We start from the raw sequence: 13,539 nt of genomic DNA on the forward strand, positions 1-13,539 counted from the left end.
GAAATATGTAATGTGTAAATTCTTTTAGAAAAGCCAATGCCAATGTAGAAAAAATGTTTGGGCAGTAGTTACTCATTTTGTTTTGTTTTCTTTATTATCAGTATCCCACATTAACACCATCACTACCTGAATTTCTGAAGCCGCCTGTCACTGATCAGCACACTACACGCTCTGCAGCTGCTGCTTCTCTTACCCCAAATACCGTGTTGGCAACAAAACTCAGCAGTGGGCCAACACTAATAAAGGTATGAGAAAACAGTCATGCTTGATTTGTTTGGTTTATTTACTCTACTAACAAAGAAAAATCTCACAACAGGAGAGGTGAGAAATATTGCCAGATTCCTGTACTAGTATTATGGATCTTGCAAGACAGACATTTGAAAAATGAAACAGCATAAGTAAAGATAACTTTGTATAAGTACAGGTGCCACTGAAGCAATCGCGGAAGAGCACAAATCATGGTCAAGTTGTTATTTGGCTGATATGTTAATTTTAAGCACCACGTTTTTGCCAGAATCCAGTTCTATACGTTAAAGTAGAAGGTACTTCTGAAGGAAAATAAGTGATGTAAAAATGTATGACATTTACAAAATTCACTGAACAGTTATTTGTAGTTGGACTTATAGTGGTGGGTTTTTTTGCAAGTGTTGTGTTCCCGACACTGCATTTTCTGAGATGATGCGGGGGAAAGTAGGATGTTGGCAAGGGATGTTCAGCCTTCCTTGAAACACACACACACCTACGCACAAAGCCTTGCATTTCAGTGTCAATACAGATTTAGTTTTGCTATCTCCAAGGTTTATTATTATGCCAGCTGGGTTAGTGGCCTTCAGAGGATTGCAGGCAAGGACAACCCTCTGCCAGTTCCTATAAAATTGTTTTATAAAGCATTTCCCTCAGTCAAATAGACACAGTGGTGATGTCACCTGTAAGCTAACCCAGCTTTTCCTGCAGTGGTTAGATTTTAAAGATCAAGTATCACCTAAAGCTGTGTAATGCAACAGATCTCTGCCTTGTGAGGCAACTGTCCCTAAGAAGGGACAGGTAATTATTGGGGAGTAGGATAGTCGGATATGCCAATATTTGTGCCCTAACAAATACTAGCCAGTGCTGCTTCTGCATCACATTTCCACCAACACTTACTGCTCACCCCTAGCATTTAGGAAGCCACAGACTGGAACTATCTAAGTTTGCTAGGCTTTGGAGAATTTGCTTAGCAAAATAGTTAACAGCATGGGTTTAAGCGAACTGAACCTGCAAAGGGTATCTGGAAGATGCTACCAATATACACTGGCAGTTATTGAGGACAAGTCAGAACTTTGCAGGGTTGTGAGCAGATGGAACTTGGTGCAGGGAATGTGTTGCATGTGTAATAGGAGTCCCCATTTTCTCCACTCCAAGTGCTAGTTCCAAAATGCAGCTGGCAGATACGTAAGTTCAAATGTGTGTGGGAGCCTCTGTGGACATATGAAACATGTGGACATATGGTTTCAAATCTGGAAGACTTGGGGAGGGGACTTTTGGATATGGTTAGCATAAATAGGAGACTAGTGTTTTTGATTAGGCTCTTGCACAGTGAATCTGTGCTATAGTTGTTTTTTAATTCTTGATTGAAGCCAAGTCAGTTTGTTGCAGTGCTTGTGAGGAATTTCCTTAATAAAGTTCCTGTAAGTGTAATGCTGGACTGTGATCTGCTGTTTTTGTTTATAAACATGGCCTGCAGCCCAACAACAACAAAAAAAAGTTGACTGTTACATTTGCTTTCTGTTCTTATTCATTCATGATTATTTGTTCCAAAGCTACAATTATTATAGACTAGTAGGACAGTCTGCACATTCAAATTGCTAATTGACACATTTGAAGCATCCTTCAGAGGCTCATGAAAACCAGCCAAGGTGATGCATCTCTATATAGCATAAGAACGTGTCTAATTCTCTTTTAAAGCCAGCCACATTCATGGCCATCACCATTTGAAAGAGGGAGACCTATATTCTCCAAATCATGCATAATATACATCTCCATCATAATGACCCCTTACTCACCTTTTCTTTCAACTAAGAAGTCCCTGATATTGTAACCTTTCCTCATAGGGAAGTTTCTCCACCCTCATTTTCATTGCCCTTTCTGAACTTTTTCTAGCTTTACTCTCTTACAGTAGATGCAGTATTTGTCATTGGTATCTAAATAGAAACAATGCAACAAGAGAATCACAGCAAATAATGCAAGAAGAGAAGCACAACATGCACAATGACTGTTATGAAACCCCTAAATCCCTTTGCCTATCCTTCTGCCTATCTATTGTGCTAAGGATGGAGAATCTGTCAACCTCTGGATTCTGTTGAACTCCCACCAGCCCTAGCTAGCACAGCTAATGGCTGGGGATGATGGGAGTTACAGTTCTGCAACATCCAAAGGGGGACAGGCTCCCCACCCCTGCTCTGTACAGTTCTCTGTACAACCTTTAATGAACCTTTAATTAGACAACCTTTAATGAAGTTACAACTTAGGTTGGAATTAACAGTACAGTTTCTCTTCTTGATATATTTGGTAGAAACAAATGAACAAATTTGTAGTCGGTGCAGTTAATTCCTAAACATGCTGGGTAGATCACATTTGCCTGACAGAGAATATACAAGCACAGAATAGAATTGCCTTTTGCTTGCTAAAAGATAGTTGCACAATCCAGAAGAGGAGACTGGCAGCCATCTGTACATAGCCATTGCAGATGCAGAAGTGCATCTGAATAACCTTTTTGTTACCATTTTGATGTTCCATTGGGCTTCATTGAAGTGACTGCTTGCATCTTTTGATTTGTATGGGGAAACAGCTGCTTATCTTGGGCCACCAAGCTGGATTGGAGCCAATGTCATTTGTCATCAATGTATAATAATAATTATTATTATTTGTTTATTAAATTTATATACCACCCTCCATCTGATGATCACAGGGTGGTTTACTGCTGACCTAACTGGTATAGAGAGAAGTTTTGGGGTGGAGGGGGTAGTGTCTTACCTCACAGGTAACCAACACAATTTGAAAGGTTAGTCATTTTATTTAGCACTGCTTCACACATAATATGGTCCACCCCCGCTAGCCGGATTTGACAGATGGGTGGGTCCACCCATTTATCAATAACCTGACATCATATGACATCTGGTATATTGATCCCACTGGAAAGCAGTGGGACTTGTATTCAGTGCTGAATTTAAACAGTGCCAACTGTAAATCCCATTGTAAAGGAACCTTTGGGAGTGCACGCTAAGCCGACTTGCATTCAGTGTTGTTTAAATTCAACACTGAATGGACAAGCCAGCATCCTAGTGTTCACTGCTAAAATCGCTCCTGCTCCACTCCTCCTCCTCCTCATTTTTATTTGGAGAGAAACAAATCACAAGCACTGGTTTTCATATAAACCTAAGCAAGCGCTCTTGGCTTCTTTGGATACAAAAAGCCATGAGCAAAAGGGAAATCACTATGTATACTTTTGCAGAGTGACATCTTTGGGTTTAGCTGCACTGTTCTTACATGGGATTCTATTGCAAGGTGTAAAATAGCCCTTCCCTGAGCAGAAGGGAACCTTTGGCTCTCCAACTCATTGTTTATGTTGTCTGTCTATGAATAGCAACCCCACCCCAAGAACCCAAGTGACAAACCTCGGAGCAAGAAAAGCAAAGAGCCAAAGCCCAGAGTGAAGAAACTGAAGTACCATCAGTACATCCCACCTGATCAGAAAGGTGAGAAGAATGAGCCACAGATGGACTCCAGCTATGCTCGCTTGCTGCAAGAACAACAGCTTTTTTTGCAACTGCAGATCCTGAGCCAACAGCAGCAGCACTACAACTACCAGACGATTCTTCCTGCACCACTCAAGTATGTGAAGCTTTGTCAGTTTCCCCCCCTGTGTGGGAGAGGGGGTGGTTTTTAATAGGGATACATATCAACTGCTATGCTTGCTTTGGTGTTCTGGGGCTTGCAGTCAGTTTTGGTGAGAGAGTAGGTTTCTGAACTACAGAAGAATTCTGTTGGAAACAAGGGAATTGAGGAACACAGGACTTGTCTTGCTTCTATTTCTTCTGAAGGTTTTTGAAGCAAAGGAAACCTAGTTTGATAGGCAGGGGTTGCCATCCTCTTAAAAAAACCACACACACATCACACTTGTTTCGTCTGGTTAAAGAGAGAGAGAACATAAAGCCCAATCATATGATCTGCTATGCTAGGCAAAAATGGATGCATCAACAACTCCCAACCATAGTACATTGCAGCAATTCAGTCCAGGACAACAGTACTATTTAAAGCCTTGCCCATCAGATGTATATAGGATAGCAAAGGCAGGGTGGACACATGATGGTATAAAGCTAAGTTCTGGTCACATAGGAACAGCTCCTTGATCTTCACCCCAAATGAGATGCCAAATCCCGTTATCCAAACAGACTAAGGACTAAACTAGATGGAACATTAATTGTGTGTTTACAATAATGTGTGCTTTCTGCAATGTATGTAGCAGCCTTCAGACTATGGGGATGGGGGAGATTACTCTTTCTCTCTCTGCTACAGTGCAGATAAAATTGCCTGTCAAAAGCTGCTGTCTGTGTTATGGCCAAAAGGAGCTTCCACGGAAATGCATATTGAACCTGTGAAGAGGCAGTGTTGTTGTTGTTGTTACCATGACAGGGGTAGAGGAGTTAAAATTCTTTTCCCCATCTCCCACAGCACTGAGGCTGTTCAGTCTTTCCCATTGTTATTGTGAGAAAAAATTATGTATGCTAATTGCATGGGCGCAATTAACATCAAATCTTGTTTAGTCCAGATGATGCTTCCGAAGTGTAGGCTGTGACTGTTAATCTGGAGCTAGCACTGTTGCAGGCAACAGGCCTTTGCAGACACCCATAGAAATGGGGCTTCCAGCCCTTAGCATCAGAGACAAAGGGCTGTCTGTCTCTTATGCACACAGCATTTCATATTAAACATGTATTGTATAAGTATGTATTAAATGCCACTGCAGGCATTCTCAAGGATAGCTATTTTAGTGTCAAAAGATAGGCTTTTTGCTTCTCTGAGATATTTACTGAAGTTATTATACTGATAGAAACTGCTAGATTCCACTTTTCTGGGAAGATCAAGGCCAATTTTCATGTAACACCCACTCCACGAAATGTGAATTGTCTGGATTCACATTTCAGCTGAGCCAATGAGGAAGCAGTACAAAGTGCTTTACAAATTCTTACTTTATTTCAATACAAATTCCCTTCAGCATTTTTAAACAAAGGCCCTATTGTTATGCTAACAGAATAAAATATATTTTAAAGTAACAAATGGTTTGGCCATTTTGCATTTCTAGTAGTATACTCTGACTTGTGCAGCATATATAAAATACTTCATAGTTAAGTGGAAAATCACTTCCCATTCAAGGCAATGCATATTACAATGAGGTCATAGAGAAAATGGTTGAAAGCTTCAATTCCTTTTTTTCTTAAAGGCCAGTGAGTGACAAACAGAGCAACACCGGGAATGTACCACTGAATACTTTGAGCAATAGCACATCTTCCGCAGCAGCCAGCACTCCGAGACAGAACAATAATATTTCCAACAGAAAACCTGGGCCCCTGCCTCCTAGCTTGGATGATTTAAAGGTAAAAAAAAAGTGTCATGCGACCATTTCAAAAGTGATTTTTGTTTGCTTCTTATGATAGCAGTGCTTTCATGGGACCCCAAATGTTCCCAAATCATACCCTTCTCCCTTTACTCACCTTGTTCATTGCTACTTGGCTCGGATTGCAGAGACCTGGGTTCAATTCACTTTTTTGCCATGAAGCTCACATGGTGACATTGGGCCAGTCCCCACCTCTCACCCTAACCTACCTCTCTGGGTGGTTGTGGAGATAAATTTGTAGGAGTGGGAGTAGGAAAGATAGCATCTAGCATCTATGGCTAATTTGGGCTCCTTGGAAGAAAAACAGGATAAAAATGTAGTAAATTATAATTCAGGTGCTTGCCTATTAATAATTCTTCCTGCATGCAAAGTTGACTGCACCTGACAACAGCTTATATGAAAAATAATAATAAAGGTTACTTTGTAAGGTGCCATCAGGCTTGTCCATTAAGTGCAATGTTGCTTTCAGTTCTGCACACATAGGGAAGGGAATGTACAGGGAGGTAGGTGATCAAACACCGCAGTGAACATGAAAACTTTGTGCTTCCAGGAACTTCACTTGCACATTGTTGCTCCTTGTTTAATATTTTCCCACTCTTTGTCCAGGTCCTACTATTTCTTTACATTGTTCTTTTCATTGGTTTCCTCTCACTTCTCACCTTCGCTTCAACGTTTCGTGTCTCCCTGGTCTCTCTCCTCTTTATCTATATTCTCTTCTATCTCTAAATGCTCCTTTCAGTTCATGCGCCATCTCAGAACACATACTGTGCAGGTACTAGTCTTCTATTTCAACCTAAGGTTAATCTCACTGTTCCTACCAGTGCCTTTTCCATTCCAACTCCATATCACTGGAAAGCCCTTCTACCTTATATGTTTCTCTCTTGAGGAAGGGCTGTAGCTTTGTATGCAAGAGGCCCTAGGCACAGTCTCTGGCATCTCCAGGTAGGGCTGGGAGAGACTCCCTGCCTGAAATCCTGTAGAGGTGCTGCCAGTCAGTGTAGGTGATACTGAGCTAGATGGACCAATGGTCTCATTCATTATAAAGCAGCTTACTACTGTATGTTCTTCTTGATCTGTTTTTTCATTCAAGCACCTCTTAAGACACATGTGTTCAATTTGGCTTTTCCCAAGTCACCCTTTCCCCCTTTTCTTTCTTCCCTAATTTATCTTGTCTTTAGTAATTTTAGGCACCCTATAAGTCGTAATATCTCCTGTGTGCAGAAAAAAAACGCAATCTGTGTCAGAGTTATCCTGATACTAGTTGGCTTCTTTTTCACAAATGCTTCTTTTTTCCTTTAAAAACAAAACAAAACTCAGGTAGCTGAACTGAAAATGGAGCTCAAGATAAGAGGATTGCCAGTGTCTGGAACTAAAATGGATCTTATTGAGCGTTTGAAACCCTATCAGGATCTTAACAATAATTCTATCAATGCTAGTCATACAGCGGCAGTTACTCCTTCCACTAATTGTACCAGCCAGCCTGGAGAAATAACTGCCATATTCCCTGTTGCTACATTAAACAAGCCAATAGCTAGCTCAGTTTCCAGCTTTTCTTCAGAAACAACATCTGGTGGAACTGGCGGCAAATCAACACCTATGGAATGCATCAACTCCCCTTTGCCCATTTCCCCGTCTCCTTCAGAGCCGTCCAGCCTCAGCACGGATGACACTAACATGGCAGATACTTTGACGGAAATCATGACCGTGATGTCTCCATCACAGTTCCCAAATGCATCACCTCCTCTTCGAGCTACTGCAAATGAGGACAGTCACGGCAGTGGAAGCATGTTCGGCATGGAGCTTGATGCAGCAGAAAAGGACCGTAAGCTTCAAGAAAAAGAGAAGCAGATTGAAGAGCTCAAAAGAAAACTGGAGCAGGAGCAGAAACTCGTGGAAGTGCTGAAAATGCAACTTGAAGTTGAGAAGCGGGTTCAGCAGCAGCAACCCCAAGCCTCAGCTAATGTTACACTGACTTTGAATCAGAAGCATATCGGTCATGATGTCAAAGAGGAAGGCACTTTAGCAGATTGCTCTGATGCAAAACAACCTGTATCTGAAGCCAACCATTCTTTAGGACAGCCAGCGTCAGTGGATGTCCAGAACCTAGTTGCCAAAAAGGCTATTGTTATCAAACAGGAGGTACCTTTGGCCAAAGCTGAACCACAAAATGTCATATCTCAGTTTTATGTAAGTTCGCAGAGACAGCCACAAACTGCTGTTGTTGCCCAGCCTCAAGCTCTACTTACTGCACAAGGAACAGCACAGCTGCTACTGCCACTCTCTCTCCAGGGTCCAAATTCTGCCACTTCAATGCAACTACCTGTGGGCAGTATCCAGGTACAGGTACGAAAGGTTCCTCCATTTTGAGTTATTTGTCATTGTCACTTACAATCTGATAGCCATGGGGAATTTTCTTCATGTGACTTCAGTGACTATTTTATCTATTGTGGTTTGTTATGGATGTTGAGGGTCGTCAGGGGAACCCTGTTCACCTCACAGAGCTACAATTCCCAGATTAGTTTAACAGCCAGTTCCTTTCACTACGGAACTCTGGGAAATGTAGTTCTCTGAAGGGAATAGGGTTCTCCTGACTACTCTCAGACCCAAAATTCTTTGGAGGAAGTCATGACTGTTTAAACCTGTACAATAGTGCTTTAAACGTATATTGCAGGTGGATCCTGCACTGGCCATAGGATCTAATGTAAATGGATTAAAAAGTCATACCAGTTATTAGATTAGAGCTCTGGGTTAGGCCTCTGGTACCAGTGCAAGGGGGATTTACTGTGAGTTGCTGCTTCAACACAGTGGCTGACAGAATTATATTATTAATCCATTCTGTTATTACTATAAGAATAGTTGTTCTTGTGAACAGCTTGCCATAAAACATAAGAGAAATTCTCATGTGCCTAGATGAATGCAAGACATAAAATGTGCCACATATACAAATTCAGGGATTTTCAAAAGAGAAAGAAAGAAAGAAAACGCTTTCTTGCAATGTGTATAACTGGAAGTGGCACCAGCACACCTTTTCGGGATTTCTCAAGAAGTGCCTGGTGAACTGGCGCTAGAACAGGCAGTGATGTCAGTTAGAAAATTCATTTCAAAGAGACTTGGATTGACCAACTCACTCTCCTTCCCGTATTTTTTCTAGAGCAGGGTTCATGATCACATGCACACCTTGGAATGCTCCTCTCAAGTGAGTGTGTAATAAAAAATGCATAATTTTGGCTTCACTCATTGTTTCCCTTATCTCTAAAATATGTCTCTAGTCATCTTAAGGAAGAAGGCATAGCTCAGTGGTAGAGCACATGCCCAGTTTGATGTGTGCCTTTCAAGTAATCTAAAAGGATCTCCAGTAAGTGGGATGAGAGATGCATTTGTAGAAGACCCTGGAGAGCTGCTACTTATCAGCACAGACAGTACCAGGGCAGATGGGCCAGTGGTTTGGCTCAGTTTTAGGTATATTTATACGTCTCTTGTGTCAGGTCAAGATGGAGGGATGCAACTGAAATAGATAATTGCATTACACACACAGACACCCTGTACCACATATACAAGCAGCAAGCATCATTTGCTTCTTACCTCTAAAAGCTGCAAAACCACTTTACAGAGCCACACTGACCATGACTCTTTCTCATGCTGAACAGGACAGTGAGGTTTAACTTAACAAGAGTTGTTGTGGTTGTTGCATTTACCATGCAGCTCTTAATTTTCCTTTCAGCTTTCTGTTCCGCAGCTTTCAAGGCCCACTGTGACATCACAGAAGCCAAGCCAATTGAAGCCACAGTGGTCATAACACCTGTCTGTCCATAAAGTAGCATCTGCTGCTCATGGGCTGTGAACATGTGAACCCACCATCTTCCTTAGCACTGTGTTTAGATACTTCAGGAAGACTTGATGTCAAGCATTTAAAGATTCATTATAACATCCCTGGGTTTCTTTATTTATGCATATAGACACAGCTGTGTCCTGTACTGTGAAATCAAGCCATACTCTTTCTCCTGTAGGCCCAGCCACAGTCTGGCATTCCAGCCATGGCACAAGTATCTACTTCTGCTTTGTCCCAGAAAGTACCACAGATGCACTCTTCAGCATCCAAAGAAAATGCTTCCCCACAGCATGTGCTTGGTCACACCCCACAAAACAGACAGGTTGGTGAATTATGAATACAGATAGACTGCATACTGTCCGTGGAACTATTTACTTTTCTGCTTCCTAACTAAAAGTATGTGATATTCCTTAAAGTAGGATATAGCATTGAATAGGATTCATAAATTACATTTCTCTGATTCTTAGGTTAGAATTTTTCCTCATATAAAAATATTAGCATAATTATCACCAAAACGCTTGAATGGAAGTCATTTTGCACTGATGAATGTGATGTACACCATTCCATTATTCTAATTATCTTGTCATTTTTGCTACAGTATTCTCAGCAATGCCTAATGATTTCAGGGTTGTTGTTTTTTTTAAAAAAAAATCAGTTGTGAAATGTACTACAACCTGCTATTGTGTCTTCTGAAAACTGCTATACTAAATTAAATCACACAGCAAAGGGTAATTCTCTAAACTGCCTTAGCATTTTCATACATAAGGCATGCATACATTTCTGTCCCAGTTGGTGTGCATTTGTGGTTCATTAGAGAGACATTGGTAGCACTTCATTGAGTTTCTTCTGTTTAATAGGAAACGTGCAATACCACACCTCATTCATTTTACTGAAGTGTATGCAGGAGAAGCTACTAGAACATTGCTACTACAAAAAAAGCCTATGGCTGCAATCTTACATCCAACACAAATAGAGCAGGGTGTGAAATGCCCCCCCGAGTACTCCTTGCTTGGTGTTCCACTACCCTGCTGAACTTATATATCCACAGGACCATCCCTCCATGACAGGACTAGCCAACATGGGGCCCTTTAGAAGTTGTTGAACTACAGCTCCCATCTTTCCTTACAATTTGTCTTGCTGACTGGGGCTGATGGGAGTTGTAGACCAGGAACATCTGGCAGGCATAACCAAAGGTTGGCTACAACTGCCTTGTTAAGGAAGGCCTTTGTACTTTCTCCACTTCAGTGATATTGCGCACTAGAGCATTTTATTCAATTTAAGATTTCATGTTATTATTGTTGGCCACACTAGGAGCTATTTGATTGTTATTGTACACCATGCTCTTGAAGAAAAATGGCATGCATGAGTTTTAAATACATACATTTTGTTTTTACAGATATTTCCTCCTACCTCACCAAATACAGTATTTTCCTATCAGAATCAGTCTGTGACAACTCTACAGCAACCTTTGTTTAGTCAGACAGCAAATACCACTGTTCACTCAGGGAACCAGATGCCTTTGGTGCAAAATGGACCCAGTGCTCCTCAGAAGGTATATTCATTTTATGTATTCCGTTACTAACTTATTTAAAGCATTTATTATCTTGCCATTAAGCCAAAAAGAAGTTCCTGAAACAGCTTACAAAGATCAGGAATGTCAGTCCCTGCCTTTAGGCTTACAATCTAAAAGATGCAAAACAAAAAGAAAAGAGATTGGGAGGGATTAGCGGGGAAGCAAACACAGACACTGCTTCTTAGTTACAAAGGACGTAAAATAACCAGTCAGAATGAAAAAAGTTCAAGGACAGGAGGAGCTGGAGGTTTCTGGTCTCTCGATATAGCAGCTGCCTTTGACGCAGCTTGATGTAATAGCTTATACTTTGTTATACCTACCCTAGAATATCTATGCTCCAGGAGGTTGCTAGAGTAACATTGGAGGCACTGTGACCATGGCATAAAAACAAGGAGGCACCCTCTCTTTTTGACCTGAGAATTTTTAAATCTCAAGACAACTTCCAAACAAGATGGGGCCACATTTAAATGATAGGGTTGTCTCCAAAGTTAATCCTACTCAGAAACAAGTGGGCACCACTAATGCTGGTGCATTCATTTCAGCAGGTGTACTCTATATGAGGCTTAGTCAGATTCAACCCTAAATGCCATAGGCTACACTTACTACGCAGCCATATAAAGGGAAGTTGTTCTTTATGTGCACTTTTCATTTCCAGTAGATTAATGGAGATGATGTACAAGGTGCTAAATTAGCACATTATTGTTTTTAAAGGAGGGTGATGTGGATTTCTGTAGAGACGCTGTTTGAGAACCTTCTGCTGCCACAATTATTTGCTGACTGTTTGCCATTGTTTCACACAGCTGGCCTCCCAGTCTCAACCCCAACAGTACATTTTGCAGCAATCTCTGTTCAGCAATTCAGTAACCAAGGCAAAAGACCCTCCACGCTATGAAGAAGCCATCAAACAGACCCGCAGCTTGCAGGCTTCTCAACGAGAGGTAAGATGTATGCAGGAATGCAACAACATGACATGTTTCACCATTTTACGCAGAATAATCACATTCTGTACATCTTTCCATAAGGAGCAGCCATGGGGAGACTAAGGGAGACACATACCCCCACACACTTTTAAAACTCCGTCACTATCAAAATTTTGCCTTCCTTTTGTCTTTCTTCCCCTCTTTAGTAGACTGAAAGTTTCAAAGCCCTCATCTTCTCTGATCATCATTCTTCATTGGCTGTTTGCTAAGCAGCTTAATCCAGCCAAGATCACATCATTAGCATGAACCTAGGACTGAATAATATCTAAGTAAGGGGACAACTATTATGCTCTTCTGCACCATGGTAGCTGTAATGAGTGAAGAAGGCTTTCTCTGTATTCTGTACCATGTGTGTTGATTTATGCCTATTAGAGCATTCTTCCCATGCCTGCAGTTGTGTAGTACACCTTTCTCGGGAAACAGTGATTATCTTAATTCTTAGCAGAATAGCGGCTAATGATCCTACAGCACATTCTTATATATGTATCCTCCCAACTAAATTCAGCAGTGTTTATATTCCCAGGTAAGTGTGTAGCACTGCAACCTTAGTTGGATCAATCCTTTGGGAAAGTGTCCCAGATCTGCAAAATGTTGTCCTTTAGCTAGTAAAATTGTGTTAACTTAAATATGCACAAGCCTGTTCCTTCTTTGGGATCGAAAATGATATGAGATCTGTATTTGTTGAATTCTACTTTATTGATTTTTCTTTTCTTTTCCCTACACTGCAACTTGGTTGAATAATTAATAAAATACATTTAAGAAAGAGCAAATGGGATCACAAAAGCATCCTTATTTAGGTAGAAACATAGGGTGTGTGGCATCTAGACCAGCACAATCCCCATGGTGATCCCTACATGGTGCAGAGCATGCATAATCACATTTTAGGGAAAGGTGTGTGACATAATGAATACAGAACTCTCTGTGTTACAGATTTCCAGTGTTCACAGCCAGCAAATGGATGACCTCTTTGATATTCTCATTAAAAGCGGAGGTGAGTCAGATTGAAATGCATCATATGGTAGAGAGAGCTTCCTATTCCTATTTTTGATTTAACAAGAACAGCTGGCAGGGAGGGGTAGCACTGTGGGCTTGACGGCCCAGCACTGGCTTTGCTTCTACTTACAGGAATAGGGTAGGGCAACAGCGAGGTTTGGGGTGGGAATGCTGGATTGGCTCCACTTGTGCTGATGCCCTGCCTGCTCCTACATGGTCCTAGTAAGTGTAGTGACACTGGTACCAAGAGCAAGAGGCAGCTTCCCTTCCATGTTGCTGCTCTTGCTGTTTAGTATAGAGCAGGGAAGGTGGCCCAGTGGCCCTCCAGATGTTCAGCTGTCCCAGATAGCATGGCCAGTGGTTAGGCAGGATGAGACGTAGTCTAACAACATGTTTTAGGACACATCATCCTTATCTCTTCTCAAGAGGGATTTTGCTGTGAGCATCCTTGAGAGTGACATTCATAAAAAGGGTGTCTCTTATTGGATTTCATGTTTGAAATTCAGCATAAAAA

General features: G+C 41.3%; 2 protein-coding genes across 5 annotated transcripts in view; one reads left to right on the forward strand and one right to left on the reverse strand.

Moving 5' to 3' along the window:
* The window catches only part of LOC114584321 (nucleoside diphosphate kinase 3), a 261,547-nt gene that overhangs the window by 117,576 nt on the left and 130,432 nt on the right, over nucleotides 1-13,539 (reverse strand). The window lies entirely within an intron of this gene.
* The window catches only part of MRTFB (myocardin related transcription factor B), a 97,118-nt gene that overhangs the window by 75,494 nt on the left and 8,085 nt on the right, over nucleotides 1-13,539 (forward strand). For all 4 annotated transcript variants that reach the window (XM_028706078.2, XM_077918477.1, XM_077918476.1 and 1 more), the window contains 8 exons: nucleotides 102-245; nucleotides 3,623-3,870; nucleotides 5,477-5,630; nucleotides 6,968-7,993; nucleotides 9,658-9,801; nucleotides 10,876-11,031; nucleotides 11,853-11,990; nucleotides 12,963-13,023. In XM_028706078.2, coding sequence (XP_028561911.2) covers nucleotides 102-245; nucleotides 3,623-3,870; nucleotides 5,477-5,630; nucleotides 6,968-7,993; nucleotides 9,658-9,801; nucleotides 10,876-11,031; nucleotides 11,853-11,990; nucleotides 12,963-13,023 — 2,071 coding nt within the window. The remainder of the gene's footprint in view (nucleotides 1-101; nucleotides 246-3,622; nucleotides 3,871-5,476; nucleotides 5,631-6,967; nucleotides 7,994-9,657; nucleotides 9,802-10,875; nucleotides 11,032-11,852; nucleotides 11,991-12,962; nucleotides 13,024-13,539) is intronic.

The sequence above is a fragment of the Podarcis muralis genome, chromosome 14 (assembly GCF_964188315.1).
Source record: "Podarcis muralis chromosome 14, rPodMur119.hap1.1, whole genome shotgun sequence".
Classification (NCBI taxonomy): domain Eukaryota; kingdom Metazoa; phylum Chordata; class Lepidosauria; order Squamata; family Lacertidae; genus Podarcis; species Podarcis muralis.